Source organism: Cataglyphis hispanica, chromosome 12, assembly GCF_021464435.1.
Source record: "Cataglyphis hispanica isolate Lineage 1 chromosome 12, ULB_Chis1_1.0, whole genome shotgun sequence".
NCBI lineage: Eukaryota > Metazoa > Arthropoda > Insecta > Hymenoptera > Formicidae > Cataglyphis > Cataglyphis hispanica.
In genome coordinates this window covers 6,549,536-6,569,080 of record NC_065965.1, presented here as the reverse complement: position 1 = coordinate 6,569,080, position 19,545 = coordinate 6,549,536, and the positions used below count along the sequence as shown (strand labels likewise).

Below are 19,545 nucleotides of genomic sequence, written 5' to 3'. Positions count from 1 at the left end.
TATATCTGCCTTTCTTGCTCTCTTTCTCTATTCTTTCTATATATATATATATATATATATATATATATATATATATATATATATATATTGTCATTCCTTCAATGATCATTCTTTCTTTTTTCTCTTTGAGAAATTATTTTTTCTCTCCTTTTGCAACTCTTTCTCTTTTCCTTTATTGCTCTCTCCCAATCTCTCTCTCGTGCTCTTGACTTAAGGATGATCTAGTCACTAGTTTGTATTACTCTAATACTTCCGTGAATATACTCTGCACTGGGGGTGCCTTAATGAGAGAAGAGAATTTGTGAGGAAGAAGAACAAAAGCGAAAAAAGCAGCAATGTCTCTGTAAATGTAAATTGTTTTGTAGCGTGTTATATCGTGTAATATATATCGAGAAGAAGCGAAAGATATAAAATCGGAGAACATGGAAATGGGCGAAAAGAGCGAGGGGAGGAAGTTAGAGAAATATTAAATACATAAAGTATAAAGTCGCATCGATTCTTCTTCTTTGCCGAAAAAAATGCCAGATTACGGAATCGATCGCCACGACATTGCCATTTTATTACGCTTAAATCGATACGGAAATTCTGACAGTAAAGGCGTAATCACACGCGTTGCCGCACCTGCTTCAGCAATATATATGTATATATATGTTTCAGCAATTATTGCTGAATATATATATATATATATATTGCTGCGAGTTGAAAGAAAAGAAAAGTAGAAGGTGGAGACGGGATGACGGTCAAATCGCGTTTGCACACGCAGAGAAAAAAAAATGAGACGGACACACGCGAGCAGGCGATAATACTTACAATCGAGGAGAAGATCACATTTAACCGACGACTCGATTTAAAAACAATCGCTTCATCGCCGAGGGACCTAATGCGACCTAAACGGGGGTAGTCTTACCCTCCCCTGGGTACGCCGGAAAAAAAAAGAAATAAAAAAAAACGAAATAAGATTTTTCGTTCATCCTGTGACCACGATGTTATTCTCAGGATCTGTCGATTTCACGCAACGTTACGAAGCGCGAATATATATATATATATATATATATATATATATATATATATATATATTAATAAATAAATATAATTATAAATATCACACTACACACACAGTAGAGAGATATCCGTATCTCTCGCGTATTGCGACGAAATGTGTTTCTTCTCACGGCTGTTCAAGAGCAAGAGAACAAAAAGAAAGGAAAGGGGTAAGAAAAGAAAAGGCAAAGAGAGGGGGAAATATATAGGAAGATATTCGCGAATGCTCGATTACGCGATTATAATCGAGAAACATGCCATCGCCCATCGGATCCCGACGTAATAAAAACGTTGGCAATATAGGTTTATTATACTTCGTCGTATAAGTTTTACGTTCTTAAGTGCAAGACCGCTGCCAAATAATAGAGAATAGCGTAATGTATGTACGAAGTCACATCTCCATGAAGTCAGTAGCTCGTATTTTGTAGTTTTAGTTTATGTTTTTTTCTCAACCGCCCTTTTGCAAAGAAGAGAGAGAGAGAGAGAGTGTGTGTGTAAAAGAAGTGAGAGACAGAGAGTGAGAGGGGAGAGAGAGAGAGAGAGAGAGAGAGAGGAAAGAAAAACACATCGAGTGTAAAAAGGAGAGAAAAATAATAAGAAGAAAGAATACATGCAGAGAGAAGTGTGTTAAGTAAAAAAAAAGAGGAAAAACATTGTCGAGTCTTCGAAGTACCTAAGTCAAGTTATTACATCCCGTCATCGTTTACATTACGAGAATTAACGCTGGAAAAGAAAAAAAAAAAGAATATAAGTAAAAGCAAAGAGAGTTTCTTTCTCTTTTAGGTCCGTATAATATACATATATACATACATGATAGGACTTCGTTTGAAAAAGGCTTTAAGAGGCCTATTTACTGCACCTTATTCTAGTCTTAAGCACTCTATATGCCTTACACTGCCAAATAATAAAGACGCGCTGTTGTTATGTATACCTTTGTGTTACACGCACGCACACGAACACACATTCACACTCACAACAAGCACGTATAAACACACGCAATCACAGGCGTAACATACGAACATACATTATCATCCTTCCATTATTGTTATCATTGTTCCTTTCGCCGTCGTAGCATTACGATGTCATTTTGTCCTAATTTAATTCATTCATCAACATTATTTTCCAATTTTTGTGATTTTCGTAGAATCGCAAATAATTATTCTCTCTCTTATTACACGCTTGAATATGCACAAGATAGGGACAAGAAAGCGAATTCTTGAAGATAAACGTAAAGCTAATTTATGCAAATTCGAGAATTTCTATTACGATACCTGATTTTTTTTTTTTTTTAATTTTTTGTTAAAAAACCTAATCCAAATCCAATGCAAATGTCTAGAGATAAAGTTTTTCGCATATTCAATATGAACACAATTGATCTGTCGCTTTTTACTCAATTTTTTTTTTCATTGGAAATTTACTCAATTTTTTTGTAGTTCGAAATTAGATACAACTTTGTGTTTTCGAAAAGAGAAAGACAGACGATGACTGATTGTGACTCTAGAGCAAATTCTCACACACTCAAAGGATAAATTCACACATCAATATACACATATACACATATATATATAAATAACATATATATATATATATAAATACACACACATATAAATATTTCTGTTATTGTTATCATCTCATTATTTTCGACTTTGTTTTTGTTCCCTTCTTCGCTCATCATTGGCAAAATATTCGCGCGAGTCATCCCGTCCCTTATTAACTGAGAGGAGCATCGAGAATACTTTTATGCGCCATTAATGCGATTCTTATATTGTATCTATGTACTTGAAAACGCATTTCTCTCGCGCAGTGTATTAAAAAAAACAAAAAAAAAAAAAAACAAAAAAAAGTATCGCGTGGCTGTACCTCCGACAATTATGTCTTAACGCGATTCAACTAACGAAAATGAACGACTTATAGCTCGAGGGTCGTTTCACGGGACGATCCTGGTTGAGATGAAATGTATAGGATGTTTCCTTGAAATCTTCGACTTTAACCAACGATCTCTTCGAAATATATGGAGTCGATTTTTCTCTCATGACTCTAAAAACATATTCTATACTTCAATAGATTATTAAATCTATGATGGAAATTTTGATAAAAGATCAGGTTTTTATTTCTTAAATCTCTCGCACAATTAACTTTATAAGAAATAAGATTATGTATTTTGCAAATTATTAATTTGTGAAAATTTGTGTTCGTAATTAATCGCTTTTTGACATCATTATAAAATCATAGATAAAGTAATTTTTTATGAATTAAAAAAAAGAGAAAAGGAAAGGAAATTATCAAACCTTTTCATAGTTGAGAAAAAAATATACTCCAGATCGATCGAAAGAGGAGTCCGTTGTTAAAATTAAGATCAAGGCTTTCCCGCATCGAGTCGCACAGCTGACACGGTGTCGACCAGATTGTTTCGCGCCGACGCAGAGTTTATATTCTTGTCCGTGTGTGTCGATATACATATATATACATATATATATATATATATATATATATATATATATATATATATATACATAGATACATATTAAGGATTTATTTGTAAGCGAATAATTGTCACCGTTTTTCGAGCCTTGTAAATCCGCCAGAGCTGCTGGAAAGTTCTAAGATCAGCGTGCTTTCACTTCTTCATCTTCTTCTCACTTTGATAAGCTTTGATAGGCAAAAGAAAAAAGAAGCGAAGAAACCGTCGACGTTATATCGATACATGTAATCGTCGTTCGCACGCGCGTCCTCCGGATATTACAGGCGAACATTGTTGAGATTATATGAAGACGCAAGTGCGGACGAGTCCTGGTTTGCTTCGAATCTTCGAGCCCGGCTGCATCTCGAATCGATCGAGAACGTGTCCTCGCGCGTGCGATCGGCACGGTCTCTCCAATTGTGTTCTAGAAAGACGAAAAGGAAGAGAAGTTGTTACATAATTAATACAGAAGAAATCAATCGCGAGGAAATTACGCGATTGATCCGTTGACTTCTTCCGGATCGTGAACGCGTCAGCTCTCTATTTCCATCCCGTCACTTGTATCTTGTAGTTAATTCGCGAATTCGTGGACAGCTCGATTCGATCGGGATGCAACTGGACGGTATCAACTGGTGCGATAATGCGCCTTCGATCGTTCGTATCGTGGATTCGAATCCGCGACTCGAATCCGCGAAATCGAGGGAGTGGAGGGATCGGACTCGACGTCGCGTTAAACACGATGGTATTAACCCGATTTGGCGGTTGTTCGCATATATTACGGGTGTTCCTCATAATTCCACACACTTCCGACGCAGCGAGATTGTTGCGAGTCACCGGCTGGCGCCGGTGCATTGTATGCTGCGATTGTTACATAATAATAATATAATAATAATAATAATAATAATAATAATAATATTAATATTAATAATAATACTAATAATAATGATGATAATGGTCCTGTGTATCTCTTCCGAGCTGCGTTTCTTGAGCAATTGTTCGTTAAAATGTTCCTTTTCTCGTTTGCTCGAACCAAACTCTGACGAGGTCTTTGTAAATATCGTTAAGTATATTAAACAAATATAGTACGCTTCTCCCCCGTTCCTCTCCTCGCCACCCCTCCTCCTTTTCTTCCTCTTCCACCCCTCTTCCTAGAAAGTATAGTCATTTCGAGAGCACGCGTTGGAGGAGCCAACGGATTAATACCATATTGTGTCGCGCATAACTCACAGTTATAATTCTCTCAGGATCTCGTTAACACACGCGCTTCGCGAATAAATGTTGTTTCTTTTTTTTTTTTACAATATAATTGACGCGACACTCGTATCTCAAGCGATTAGCGTATCTCTAGATGATCCGCAGAACTCGATTTCGCTAAGTGTGAGAGGAGACAGGTCGCGTAGATGCCTTTGCGATTCGAAATATCTCTCTTTCTCGCTCTAAAATTTTGTCCTATGTGTAAAAAGAAAGTATGGGGATTGATACTCGATCGAACGTTGCAATCGGTAATCGCACGATTATATATATAATATCATTGTAAATCGTTATTAACTTATCGCGTTGGGGATTCAACCGACCGTCTTATAATCGGTTACTCGGCGGGCCGGGTATCTTTTTGTTCGTGTAATGACATCGATCAGTATACGCTCGTTAATCATGTAACGGAGGAAAACCGTATGTACTTACGTATACCTCGTTTCCGCATTTCGATTCGCGTGGAAAAAGAGAAATTGAAGAAATGAAGACGAAGAGAACACTCGACGACGACAGTCATCCTCAAATTTCTTCTTTTTTCTTTTTCCAGACATATTCGAGCGAATAATAGCGAAAACTATAACATACACGTACATATATATAAAGCATTGTTCTATATACGTACATGTATAGATATACACACAGAGCGTACATCTATAGAATTATTTATAGCGGCTTCGATCGAGATTATTATTCCAGTTTCGAGCTCGTTAGCGAGAGGGTAAAAGCTGTATGTGTGAGAGAAAGAGTTCGCTTTTTTTTTGAAAAAAAAAAAAAAAAAAGAAGAAAGCGAACGACGGCGAATTATTTATGTGCCGAACACGTAGAGATGCGACATATATACATCCGCTGTGCGATTACTGAGAATTTGTTTGTAGCTCCTCTCCGGAGTCTTTTGTGTATTTGAAAGAGGAGGAGGGCAGGTACGGCGAGGGATCGTCTTGTGTGCGACGCGCGAGAAAGGTCCGCCGGTTGTAAAAGTACTTATTATTAAGTATATAAGCGAGTAATACATTATTTATTGCGGTTAAAGTGTGGTGAATTCTAGGGAAGTTATGCAATTACGTTTCGCCGAGTGCAAGACAAGAGTTAATAATAAAGAGAAAAAAAAGAAAGAAAAAAAGGAATTTTTGTTTCTCACGATTTGTGTCAATCGATTATTAACCGAATGTGAAGAGAGAGAGAGAGAGAGAGAGAGGCACTCTTAATGATAATATTAATAATAATATTGAATATATGAAAAGTGAAATATAGAAACATGGAAGAATTATGCTGATTTATTATAAGGATTCTCTTTGAACCTGCGAAAGTTTAATCGAGCGTTTTAAGATAAATAAAGTGCACGATTATTCGCAAGAGTGTGAATCGATTCTTTCTCTTTTTTTTTTCTTTTCTTTTTTTTAATTTTTCTCATTCATTTTACTCACTTTCGACTTTTCAATTAATCGCTTATTCATCGTCATTCATTTTTTGATTACACTTTATATCATTTTCACGATAAAGGCATAAAAAATTGATTTTTTTTTTTTTTTTGAACGATTCAGTTTTCACGATCCACGAAAGAGATATATACAAGAAATGTCTCTCCATCCCGAACGACGATTATCCAGACACATTGTTGTACACAATATAGTAAATTACATATACATAGTGAAATTATAAATATGGATATAAATGCAAATATAAATATGAACATAAATATAACTATGAAAAAAATGAACATATATATAAATATGCAAATATAAATATATAAATACAAACACAAATTGCAAATATAAATACGATTATAAATATAAATATAAATACGATTATATATAAATATGATTATAAATATATATAGACACATACACACAAACAATTACGTCTATATACATACATATATTATATCCCGTTATAATTAATGCAGTGAAATATTTCTTATAATAATCAACCCTTTTTTCGTATAATACTCTTGTCAAAGTAAACAAAGTATATAAAGTATGCTGTACTTCGCTTAATTTAAGAGATATTTTGCAGCATTCATTAAAATGGGTTACTCTGTGTAGGATACCTTGAAAATTGTGTATCTCTTGTATTTGAACAACGATCGGTTGTTTCATTAATTACGCGGTTGAATTTGTCGTCGAAGTTTAAAGGATTTTGATGAATTAGAGGCTTCGGAGAGAAATGTATATACCTTAATAGTATACACAAATCTTATTGATTAATCAACGTCCGATGAATTTTAACAGATATTTATTTATAGAAGTCTCGTAATCGCATCAAAATTATTTAACATTGCAAATCAAAAAGAGAGATCAAGGTTCCAGCGAACTTTTGGAAAGATTTCACTGCATCGAAGAATCCGCAATTTTCAAGACACCCTATATGTATATGCTTGTGTACATGCACGCGACGTTATATATATTAAATAACGTAGCTTTAACGTATTTAAGGAATCAATAGTCCGATGGTCGAGAAATGCTTAAATTTTTCCTCCTCTCGAAAGGATTATATAATTATGTTGATAATTTTATGATAATCGTTGATTTAGGATAGCGATTGATAAAGTGACCGATGCGAGCAGTCGCTCTATATATAACTCGAGATTCAGGTTCGTGTAGCTTCAATTTATATAGCGATAGTTATTTATATAGCTATTGTTAACACGTTGATTACCAATATCACGTTATCGCGATCTCCGTGAGCGAAAGATCACCTGTGTTTTTTTTACTCAGGGAAAACGACGCGTTCCTTGGATCGCGAATCTCATCGATTGTCCCAAGCCCGAAAACATCCTTGTCCCACTTGGAATCAACGTGTTAATGACACGACGTGTGTTGACGATTCGATGATAGTCATCTGCGAGTTCACTTAGCGCGTAGCTTAAGATTTAGTTTGTAATTACTAAAAAGAAAAGGAGGATGAGATAGTGTTCCAAGTTAGCGTTTCCTTATTTGTTATTTATCAAGCAGGCTTAGACAATGTAAAAATATAACAAAGACGACGAGAGAATGTCGTGAGCGAAACTTTTGCCGATATATATACATGCATACAAGCGCTCCTCCGTCGTAGATCTTTGACAAGATTTAGCGATCTAATGCATAAATTGTGCTTGCAAGCCGCGAGTTCGAATGCATTCGTAAACGACACAATTGAATCATTTATATCTTCAAATTATGCAAACAATTACTTTTGCAGAAAAATAAATTTTTTTAAAAATAATATATATTTCTCATCTTTATAAAAAAAATTTATTTTATTAATTTATTAATATTGTATACTTAATATAATATAATTTATTATATACTTAATCGTAGTATTTGTGGATGTCCATTTTAATTCTTACAAGAGAAATAAATGTTTTTATATTGGAGTTATATATATATTTATTTATGCACTGTATAAATTTATCTTGTAATTGTGTAATTGTAATTTGAGAAGTATTAAAAAATTGATTATTAGTTTCATTTATTTATATGAATCAATTTCCACGATTTCAATGCGTCGTGTAATGCATACTGCAATTGACGAATGCAATCATTTCCAATGCTGTTTTATACGCGAGAATGATTTCGCATTGGCGGCCACGCGAAGATGCGATTTGTCAATCCTCGCCACGTTGAATTGTTTTTAAGCTGAGATAAAGAGAAAATGTGTGTATGTGTGTGCGCGCGCGCGCGTGTGTGTGTGATGATGTGAGAGAGAGAGAGAAACTCCTATGCGCTCCACGATGTCACCGCTGACAAAACCGATTTTATTTCGGAGAATTATGATATTATATATATATATATACATTGACGAACTCTTGTAATTACACACACGATATAGAGAACGATTCTAACTATTACCTTGTAAGAATTATACTTATTTAGGACCTCTGTACAAACTATAACAGGTCCGCGTTAAAGGAAAAGAAATACTACTGTGTATAAGAGAACAGAATATTTATAAGAAACTAAAAAAAAAAAAGATATCTTTCACTACTTTCAGCACTACTTTCAACATAATCATTGTAATAGCCACTCTCTTTAAAGATCGTAAAAAAAAAAAAAAGAAAGAAAGAAAAAACCAAAGGTTTCGTTATCACAGCTCGAGCTTCGTGCGAATTTTTCCGTCTCCTTCCTCCCCCTCAAACCTCCCCCGCCTATTATATAAATAAACAAACTGACTTCATGGAGGATATTTATGTAAGGATATCCTAATACAGTAATGCAGAAAAAAAAAGGAAATGCTATTGAAATAATCGCGTAGAAAGAAGTTATTTTTCTCAATGTTAACTCTTGTGAAAGACAGTGTTAATTTCTGTATATTTTGTCGAGCAAAGGCCATTTCCATCGCACGCGCGTCATGTATCGACTTTGATAATCGCGCATTCAGAATTATCTGTCTGTCGGGTAATTTACAAGTGGAGCGAACGACGGATAATGACCGATCGATGATGATTCGCTCGCGACGCATTAATAAATTACCGATGCGTCGTTGGTGCGCGTCAGCATGCGTGACGTTTTCTTATATAAGAGAAAATAATTTAAAAAAAAAAAAAAAAAGAAAAGACAAAGAAGGATGCCATACAAAGTCGACAAATGAGCGCTGCTATATAAAACTTCGGAGCCCAAAGTTCTCGAGGTTTTAAGGGATTTTTATGTACTTACCCCGAATTAGACGACGGGACAAATGATTGAATTAAAAATAATAGTACATAGTTGAAACCTATATATACATGACTCTTTGGCGTTATTTCATTCATTCATTGCTCTATCATTGCATATGCACACGTGTTCATTCAAGGATTGTAGCCATTCCTAGATTGAGATTTTGCGATAAAAAACAAGAGAAAATATTATAATTTGATAAAAAACACACACACGTACAAAAGTGTATTGCTGTTTCATCAAATTTTATATGGGGGGAAGAATTGCCAGAAGGACTCTACGAAAGAGTTTGAGAAACGTTGCGCACGCAACGTTTGTCCTAAATAGTAAAAAATATATTGCATAACGTAACGAATTTAATTCGAAATTAAAAAAAAAAATATAATTTATACCTTTTTTAAGATTTACGATAAACATATTGCACGCAAATATTATCTTAAAAAAAGCCACATAGAGATTTTGTTCGGCCGATCTTATTTTTTTCCTATTTCCTTTCTTAAAAAATTTATTTAACTTCAAATTAACTTATCTTATCTGTGAAATCGAAAATTTGGATTGAACAACGAATTTCACATTGCAATCGAATCCTTATATCATTTTTTTTATCTGCATATCATAATCACGCAAATCTGAAAAGTCAATGCAAGAAAAGTGATATAGAATATCTACTTAAATCAAAAAATTGGATCAAAACCTAAGCGCGATTTCTCTCGCGTAAGAAGACGTAACATAAATATATATAATAAACATTTGGACATTAATATAAACATGGACAATGCATAGATGTCAAACATTTTTATATTGTTTACTAAGAGAATAATTCTAACAAATCAGAATATAATTATTTCAAAAATAATAAAATAAAAATGTCATTCTATAAAAAAAAAACATCTATAAAATACTATGTTACAATAATTTATATAATGTTGGATATATATAAAAAGGTAAGGATTTTTTTTCTTTCGACGAACTTGTTGATTGGAAGTTAATTCTTAAAAACTTTCTTCTTATTTAAAATTCTCCTAACTTTCCAGCTGCAACGCAGGTTGATAGGTGTGAGTTTCTCCGGTGTCGGCGGCATCGATCACAAATTTTTGTAATACTGCGTAAAGTCCACCGCCGAGCAGTAACATACTAAAACCTGTTAAAACAACAATGGCCCAAGCAGGTATAGCCGTACCTCCTAAAAAAAAAATAATTTAACAAATGCTTAGATCTTGGTTCTCGTATCACTTCATACACTTTGCATCATTACTATTATCGACTTACTGTAATAACGTCTGGTTATTGTCTTTCGTCCTCTCAGAATTTTGCGCCTCGCTTCTACCTCTTCCAAGAATATGCCCATGAGAACTGTTTGATGATATTCAGGGAGCAAAAGAAAGATTTGCAATTTTCATTTTTTTTTTTTTTTTTCTTATGGGATCTATTGTAACTTACATGCTATGTCACACCCGTGCAATATAAAATTTATTAATAAACATATGTGAAAATAAAAATTAAATAATCGCATTTAAAATGATTATTGTTTGACTATATAATTATTATTATCTTTTAATATAATTATTATTATCTTTTAATGAAACGTCAGCGATTATTTTTCATCGATCAATGACAATTTCCGATAAATGCAATAAATGAGACGTAAAAAGCGAAGCATCTTTTATTACTGATTAGAAATAATTTATCCCTGCGTTTCTTTTGTATTAAAATTAAGATTGTTTCTTTTTTTTACTTACGTAAACCGATAGCTAGGTAGCACAAAAACTTTTTTGAATACATTTCTCTATGAAAATATCGATACAGTCAAAAAAGAAAGATGGAACAGCAAGAGTCGATTCACAATTAACTATACTGTAGTCTACTGTAACGCGTACTGAATCACACCTTCGATAAGAGATACGGATAACTGAGCTTATCTATTTTGAGATAGTGAGACACATTTTTGTTACACACATATCACGATTTCTACGCTCAACGTTGCATGAATGTAGAATGTAGAATTCAATTAAAGATTACGAATCTTCAATTGTCAGTGCAGCCTCGTTAATACATTCAAATAAGACTTGCAAATATTTTTTTTGTTTATGATGCTTATGCATTGCATAATTTTTATGCAAGTAGCAGGGTTAAGGATATTCATAAAGGTATAACGTTGATAAAAAATACGGGACATTTTCCATGTCCGTTGATCCTATAATGACTTTTTATTGATCCGAATTAAGAAAACTGAATTACATGTGTAGCAAACTAGTATGAAACTGCAATTTCGATTTGGTCGATGCCAACGTAGTACAATGGATAGAATAAACAAATGAATGATCTCAACGAATGTCTCCAAAGATATAGAACTTTATAGATGTAAAACGATGATTTGTGACACTGAGAGAATAAATCTTAAATAATAAAATATAACAATCTTAAATATATAATTTCTTATACAAAGAAGCTTAAGAGATAATGAATGAGAAAACGAAGACAGGAAAAACAATCTCGAACAAAATAAAATAAAAATTATAAATAAAAAGTTAAATATAAAATTAATTTGCCGTACATAACTTGATGTTAGACTAGAACATGTGCTTTTTTTCTTTTCTTTTTTTTTACGCTCATAATTGTTTGCGAGTCGCACATTCAGCAGCGGCTTCTTTACGCTTGTTGCTTTTCTCTATTTTTCTTTCCTTCTTTGTCCTGCCGAACAAATGCCATAAATTATGAAATAAATTTTCAAATACACGAATCACGAATACAATTGTTGTAATCAATGTAAATACAGCTGGCACGTATACAAGGCATCCCAAACATTTTGGCGGCTTTACAGTGCGCCTTTTTTCTCCGCCTCTATTAGCATGTCCATTTACACTTTCTAATAAGGATCGTATACTCTTCTCAAAAACACCTTCATCTCTTTTCTCGCAACTTTCTTTCATTAGCACCGTAAATCTCTTTAAGAGTCTCCTTATCCTTCACTAAACGACAGAAAGAAATCAATTGATGTACAGAAAATACGGGCGCTAGTCGATTAAATGATGATGATTTCGATATACATATTTTTTTTCACGTTTAAAGGATGATGAAAGAAAGGTAACAAAGAGGAAAACAACTATCGATAAATATTTAAATATCATTCCATAACTTTTAATTATTAAATTGATCTGAAAACCTTTTTTTGTGTCATTCTACTTTTTATCCCGTTATCACCTTATATGTGCATCGGTAGTTTTACACAAAAAAACAACTCCCTGATCCTAGAAAGATACGTTACGCGAAAATCATTAAACAAAATAAATGAATAATACTGTATACACATACTGTGTTTATCTCGTCCATTTTAATCATTAATCAACTTAATGATAACGATAGTAATAATCATTAGAACAGTACTCGAGTAAATAATTCAAATCAGTCCTCTTTCGCAAATATATGTCTCGAAAAATTATAGGAATGAAAAAGGAAGATCTACCTTCGACGAAGATCTCGACAAAACATTGACCGTAAGGATAACGCATTTCTTTCTAAATTTCTACGCTTTACAAGCTATGTGCTAAGAAAATCCATATACATTGGACATAGTCATCGTAAAGATTTCATCTAGATATGGATCTAGTTTTTTTCCCTAAGCTATTTTCCTCTACGTCTGCGATTAAAGTCACTCTTTATAGTTTCGCTTGAGAATATTCGCAGTACAATGTTGAGCGTTTATAAGAAAGATCTTTTGAATAACTTGATGCAGAGAGCAATCCCCATTATATTTTTGAAGCAAACAAATCTCGAGCCTCAATCTGATCGTCTGGCAGCGCTTAAGTTTTATTTTCGACCAGCTGTTGGGATAAAATTTCTGAAAGAAGTGGAAGTTCGTGTGGAAGTCCACTGAGATTCTTCATAAGAGCAAGCGATTCATTGCAAGTACCTTTCTTATAAAGGTCCAACATTCTACTTGGATGGCATAGTAATTCCAAGATATATATATTTCGACGGGAATAATCGATTTATGATTTCGACAATAATCACACATTACTGAAAGTGCAGTCATGAAAATGTGCTACGCAGAATTAATATGCTATTATTATCCTTTTAAAATCCTATTGCAACGTGTTTCCTCCTTAGTTCGGCGTATTGCTACTGGTCTTTATTTCTCGCCATATTTTGTTCTCCATATTTGTTTTACATGGCAAATTCTGATCTTTCCTTCTGTACTATATATATATATATATATATATATATATATATATATATATATATATATATATATATATTCCCTTAGCAGAGATTTCAGCTAATTTTTTATACTTGTTACAGTAAATTTGCAACGTAATATCTTATATTTAAAAGTATATGGAACTAAATGCAAAAGGAGCTTTATATAGATCTTGTTTTTCTTCTTTTTACTTCGATGTCGAATTAACGCGATAATTTTATAATTCGTCTTGATAATATATGAAGTTTTTGTGTATGTGTATCTTTGTGTTGTGTGTAAGTTGCAAAATTGCCTTTTTTGTTCCTGCATGCTATTATTATCGCGCTTTTACGTTCTTTCTCTTTTTTTTCTTTTTCTATTGGTTACTCTTAGAACAAATATCTTTAGCAATAACTGCCACAGTATTTCTATTAAAAATTATCGTGTCGTTATTAAATATTATCGATAGGTATATCGCACGTATATGTTGCGTGTCAGCGTACGTTTGTGATTTGAAATTCCGCATATACGATAAATTTTTTTACTGAAATATATATATATATATATATATATTAAAATATATATATATTACCGAACAGTCGTATAATAATTTAAACGGGCTAAGCGTTTCGATTTATGCTTACTTTTACCTTGTGGCTAGCTGGTGTTTTGGCTCAAAAGATTCTTTTTCGTTTCGCTCGGCGCTGCTGCAAAGATATTCGTTGCGGAAGATGACGTCACTTCCTTAATGGATTGATTGCCATTTGATGTTAAAATTTTATTATTTTCCTGCGTATTGCTCATGCCGCTACTGCTCTTACATTCTGCTACTTTACTGTTAATCGATGTGGACATTTCTTGGCACTGATTTGCAGTATTGTTCCTTAACTCCACAATGTTTTCATTGTTCTGACATTCTTTCGGCTTTTGTATTATATTCTCTTTAATGAGCACCTCTTTAAACGTTGCTAAAGTCTTGCAGAGGGTTATGCAGAAACCGCGCGATGCTGGAATGAGCGGGAATTCGGGCAATACCTTCTCGTCTGTAACAGGAGAGAGCAAGAATTTAACTAGTACAAAATTATTAGAAAGAATTATTAGAAAAGTATTATTAGAAAGATATTGATTATATACCAATATTGGCGATTTCTTTAAACGTAGTGGGAGTGACAGGAGATAACGGATGCTGATTGTTATGCTGCTCGGATATCTCCATCCACAGTTCCAGCCTTTGCAGCAGTTTCTCGGCATGTTTCTTGAAATGTGCGATGATAATGTCCTTGAATACAGGTGGTGGATGCAGCAGCAACTTGGTTTGCGCCTGCACCAGTTTTAGCACCACCATTTCGTTATACATTCTCGAGTTTTCGCGTCCCTGCTGCGAGCCCTTCTGTTTCTCGAAGCCGGCCTCGTTAAAGTATGGCTCACTCACGAGGATTAGACCTTGTATCGAGACGATGACTTGCAACAGGGTCGACGAGCTCGTCCATACCTCCGTACCGCGACCGGACCAAGTTCCCAGCAAGCTTACGCACACTTTCCCATCTTCATAGAGATTGGGATTCAACCGATCACTACAGTAGGAAATATAATGACAGAGCGGCGGCGCAGCTGGATAATCAGCCGATAATTGGAAGTCAAAGAGGAAGAGACCATCCTCGTAGGGCGTTTTCTCGGGACCACGGAACATTACGGAATACAGATCTATACGATCCTCGAATCCCTTTACCCACACACCTGGCGGAAGTGAGCTCTTTAGCAACTTCAATTCTTTGGAGACAGTTCTGAAGAAATTGCTCGGATCGGTGGGTTGAAACATGGTCAGCTTAAATTTATGACTATCGGGCGCGGTTTCTTCTATAGAAAAACCTTCACCCTCGGTATAAATAGGCGGTGGAATTTCGACGGAGCACTCGGATGGATCTGTCATCACCTCCACGCGTTCCTCCTCTTCTTCGCCTTTCTGTTTCTTCCGCGGGGAAGTTTTGTCTGCGTCCGATAATGACATTCTGCCCAAACCAAACCTCCTAGACACTTCGGCGTGCGCCAACACGAGCTGAGCTTTTATCAGATTACATAGCTTGACACACACATGCGACGTTCCGATGTTCTGAGAAGTCACAAGACTCGTCGGCACTTTTTTCACCTTGTTCGGTTCTGTCTTGTCGGACAAATTTGCGCTGCTCAACATGGACGAGCATTCTGGCGCATTGTTAACGTCTTCATTCATGAGGAATTCTCCACTGGACTCACTCGAATCCGACTCCTTTTTCGAGTTCTCTGCCGAGTACAATCCAGAATCTTCGGGATTTGGATTGGGACGTATGAACAATTGATTAACTGGCTTCTCATCATCCTGCTTTTTGGTATTGTTTTCGGTACTAATAGTACTGTCAATATCCGATCTATTAATGATTGCAATGACCTGTTCCTCAGGTACACTAATTGCACATTGATCATCGCTGTTTCTCGAATTCTTTAAATTATCTTTATCCAGAGATTCTTCTGGACATTCGGATTTGGGTGTGAAGAGTCTCGTCACTTGATCTGCCATACGTTGCGCGACATTCGCTCTACCGCGTTCTCTCACCCGTTCGAGAAGCCCTTGGAAGTGGCATTCGTGAAAAAACGAGGTGCCCATCAATTTGTCCATATAACGACAATCTTTGTAGACCTCTAAAAGTTTTCTCATTACTTCTGTTGTCTGCAACGATGGATTCTGTGTAAAGATTTCTTCCAATCTCGACATAGCAATCCTGGCCTTCTCAATGTGCGCGGCTAACTTCGGTTTTATGTTCTCCAATTCTGTCTGTTCGGTGCCATCATTGTCGGCGATAAAGCAATCCTCTAATTCTGTTTCCCATGACGAATCAGATGAAACATCATCCCACAATTCCCCTTCGTCACTATCGTATTCCCCGACCTTGTACAAATCTTGTGGCCAGCACATACTAATATGACCATCAACCCACCATACTTTCACTCGTCCTTCTGGATAATTGTCCAATACTTGACCGGCGGTGCATCCAGCATCCTCACCTTCGAAATTCGCTATTCGAATTACCAAAGTTCCCGGTCTGTATTGAAAATCTGGATGATCCTTCAAATCGTAAACGCTCACTTCGCGTTCCTCCAAGAAGATCGGCCTGGATAAGAAAATAATCAAACAAAAAGCTTTATCATTCCCTTTGATTTATTTATAAGTAATTTAAATTAAATAGCACACAAAATCCTCTAGAAACTCAAAGAAAATGGAAAGTTTTGAGATAACTTATGAGAAAAGATGTTGGGGAAAAAATTTTTTTTTTTTATGCAACACTTACTCTGGACTTTGACTAGAAGTGTATGTTCGGAACCACTTTATCTTGGCAGTACGACCTTGATGATCGACACTTTGTACAACACCATACATTCTAGATTCCTCCTTTTGATCTACAACAAAGTCACCTGGGAAAAATTCCTTATCATCCAAGTGATGAATTGGATATAATTGTGTTGATGGTATGCCTAAAAAAGAGTATGTGGTGTATTAATCATATACACCTGCTACAAAACTTTATGTATATATGTAAATAATTAAAACTATTTATTTTCTTTAGTAATATATCTATCGATAATATAAGCAAATTATATTAATTATGAGATAATTAATTATTACATATTTCGAATATATATAAATATAGCTTATGATCCAATTAATATATAAACCAATCATAATATTCAATATTTAATACCAAATTCTACTGAACCATCTTGCCACACCACATTAGCTTTTGTATTAGTGGACAACGTTTCTACAACTATCTTTGTTCCGGGAATTAATGGAACAGGTGGTACTTTCTTTTTCGCTTTTCGCAACTTCTTTTTCTTCAGCACTTTCGTCATCAATGCAGGACCTTTTTTTTTCTTCCCCATTGATGACATGCTAGAACAGCCACTAGAGACCTACGGGGCGCATCAATCATTTCTGTCTTAGATCTCTTATTCTTAGAGCTGAAGAAAAATAAAAAGAAAAAAACAAATAATTACCGAAGCGGTGTCACTTTGCGAACCAGTAGTATCTTCAGTATCCCACTCGTCTGAACTTTCAGCGTGCGAATTTTGAGGGGGTGGCATCAAAGTATTATTACTCGTGACATCCTGTGAATTAACACCATTACTTTGACTGCTCTCCTCTGTCGATCGTTGATTGAATATTTTATCCTTTTTCTGCTCTTTCTTCTTATCTTCCGGCTGCTTCGTCACCGTAATATTCGGACGCGTCTTCTTTGGACTCTGCTTAGGAACTTGGTAAATATCCCTCTGCTGTTTTCGCCACTGTTCACGGGTAATAACATTTTCGTTCCCCTTAATGATGTAAAAATTCCGATCGCCGACTTGTACCGTCGAAGGCTCGAATACATTTAGCAATTTCAGTTTTTTCAGATCTTCACCCTCGACTACAAATTTTGGTTGTGCTTGATCGGACCAAGCACCGTCTTTTGAATACGCTCGACACTGCCAATGCACACCGACCCAATCGGTTTCTACTTTCTCCACAATCACTTTTGTTATTTTTTGCGGTTTCAATTTTCTCTTTGCTTTCATCTCTTTTGTGCACTGAATCCACTGCGCATCTTCCAAACAGTGAACAGGACCCCATAAGCTTTGACCAGGGTAGAATTCAGTAGAGTGTGGAAAATCATTGTCCTGAAAGATATTTACTATTTATATCTGTAGAACATATATAAATGATAAGTCATATTAATCTTACGTTATCTCGCGTCTCTTCCAATTGTCCCAACACACAAGAATCCATCTCATTTATGACACAGTGCGATCCATCTGGTGTTACCAACCATAATTTAAAGTGTGTCATTCTAATGCCACCGACCCAAGAGTCCATGCAGACTGCCATATCTGTTGCAAATTCCTACAAATGACAACTATTTGTTTCAGTATTCAACTAATATGCTAGTTATATCTCCACTACAGAGAACCTATATCTGTATACCTGTAATGGAATTAGATCTTCACTCTTGATGTCTGTGAGTACTTGCTTGGTGCCAATGACCTGAACACACGCAGTCAATTCAATGTCTCTACAGTAGCCTCTCTGCGTATCCTTTCCCTTGATCATCCTGCGTACTACATCTCCAGGCATGAGAGTCCTATCGGCCAGATGAACCTGGAAATGAAGCATCATAAGAATCTGGACGCACAATGCCGTACAAAACATCGTTGATCTGAGATTTTAACGCAATCTGGTGCCGTTATCGCAGCAAAAGATATCGCCTTTCATGCTGATAAGTCAAATAGTACGAAAGATGCGAGACGCGGGAATCGATCGGTCCTTTCACGAGGAATCGTCAAGCAGGTAATTGATCGCGGTACCTTCTTACAGTTGACCAATTCCTCGACGCCGGACGGATGCCAGATCATGCGTATCTCGCCCTTCTTGCGCTTCGGCAGACTCTCTTCGCTATCGGAGCTCTCCTCGGACATATCCTGATCGTCATTCTCCATGACAATGCCGAAGACGACGTTGCCCCGTTTGTCCACGCGATAGACGACATCCTCATAAAAGTACTGATTCTCCGGCGCAACGTTCGCCGCAGCAGCCATCTTTCCTGCCCCTGCCTGTACAACCTCACTGCCCCCAGCTCTCAATCGGTGACTGGACCACGGTGGACGAGTCCGCCCGCTCTGCTGCTGTTGCTACTGCCCGAGGTGATCGAGCATATCCGACAGACAGAATGACAGAGTCGAACGATGCCGAGCACCGCCGGGCCGAGCCGACGACGTTGACAGTAGACTGGATGGAGTTTCAAATACATCAAAACTGCTTCTGCGCGTCAAAGTTCTTAGGCGACATTTTCGTTTGTCCTGCAAGTTCTATTGGACGCGGCGATTGGTTACTGAATAAAAAATTTCCAAGCTTTCCAACAGTTTTTCGCGATAAGAAAATGAACCAATCAATTTTCTTACGCATATGTTTATCC

General features: G+C 35.7%; 2 protein-coding genes across 5 annotated transcripts; both read right to left on the bottom strand.

Moving 5' to 3' along the window:
- Nucleotides 1-5,520: 5,520 nt before the first annotated feature.
- LOC126853513 (uncharacterized) lies at nt 5,521-11,287 on the bottom strand. The gene is made up of 3 exons (XM_050599334.1): nt 11,127-11,287; nt 10,657-10,740; nt 5,521-10,570 (listed from the first exon to the last, which is right to left on the bottom strand). Exons 1-3 carry the CDS (start codon nt 11,167-11,169, stop codon nt 10,410-10,412), a joined length of 288 nt encoding a protein of 95 aa, XP_050455291.1. The 5' UTR covers nt 11,170-11,287; the 3' UTR covers nt 5,521-10,409.
- A 284-nt stretch (nt 11,288-11,571) lies between these two features.
- On the bottom strand, nt 11,572-19,443 carry LOC126853431 ((E3-independent) E2 ubiquitin-conjugating enzyme UBE2O). Of its 4 annotated transcripts, none has more exons than XM_050599161.1 (9): nt 18,938-19,443; nt 18,558-18,731; nt 18,318-18,476; nt 17,594-18,253; nt 17,299-17,509; nt 16,888-17,071; nt 14,699-16,710; nt 14,209-14,607; nt 11,572-14,108 (listed from the first exon to the last, which is right to left on the bottom strand). In XM_050599161.1, the coding sequence occupies exons 1-8, from the start codon at nt 19,166-19,168 to the stop codon at nt 14,222-14,224; spliced, it is 4,017 nt and encodes a 1,338-aa protein (XP_050455118.1). In that variant the 5' UTR covers nt 19,169-19,443; the 3' UTR covers nt 11,572-14,108; nt 14,209-14,221. The 4 variants fall into 4 exon arrangements, with proteins under 4 accessions (XP_050455118.1, XP_050455119.1, XP_050455116.1 ...); XM_050599162.1 differs by having other exon boundaries at nt 11,572-12,356; XM_050599159.1 differs by having other exon boundaries at nt 14,215-14,607.
- Between the last annotated feature and the right edge of the window lie 102 nt (nt 19,444-19,545).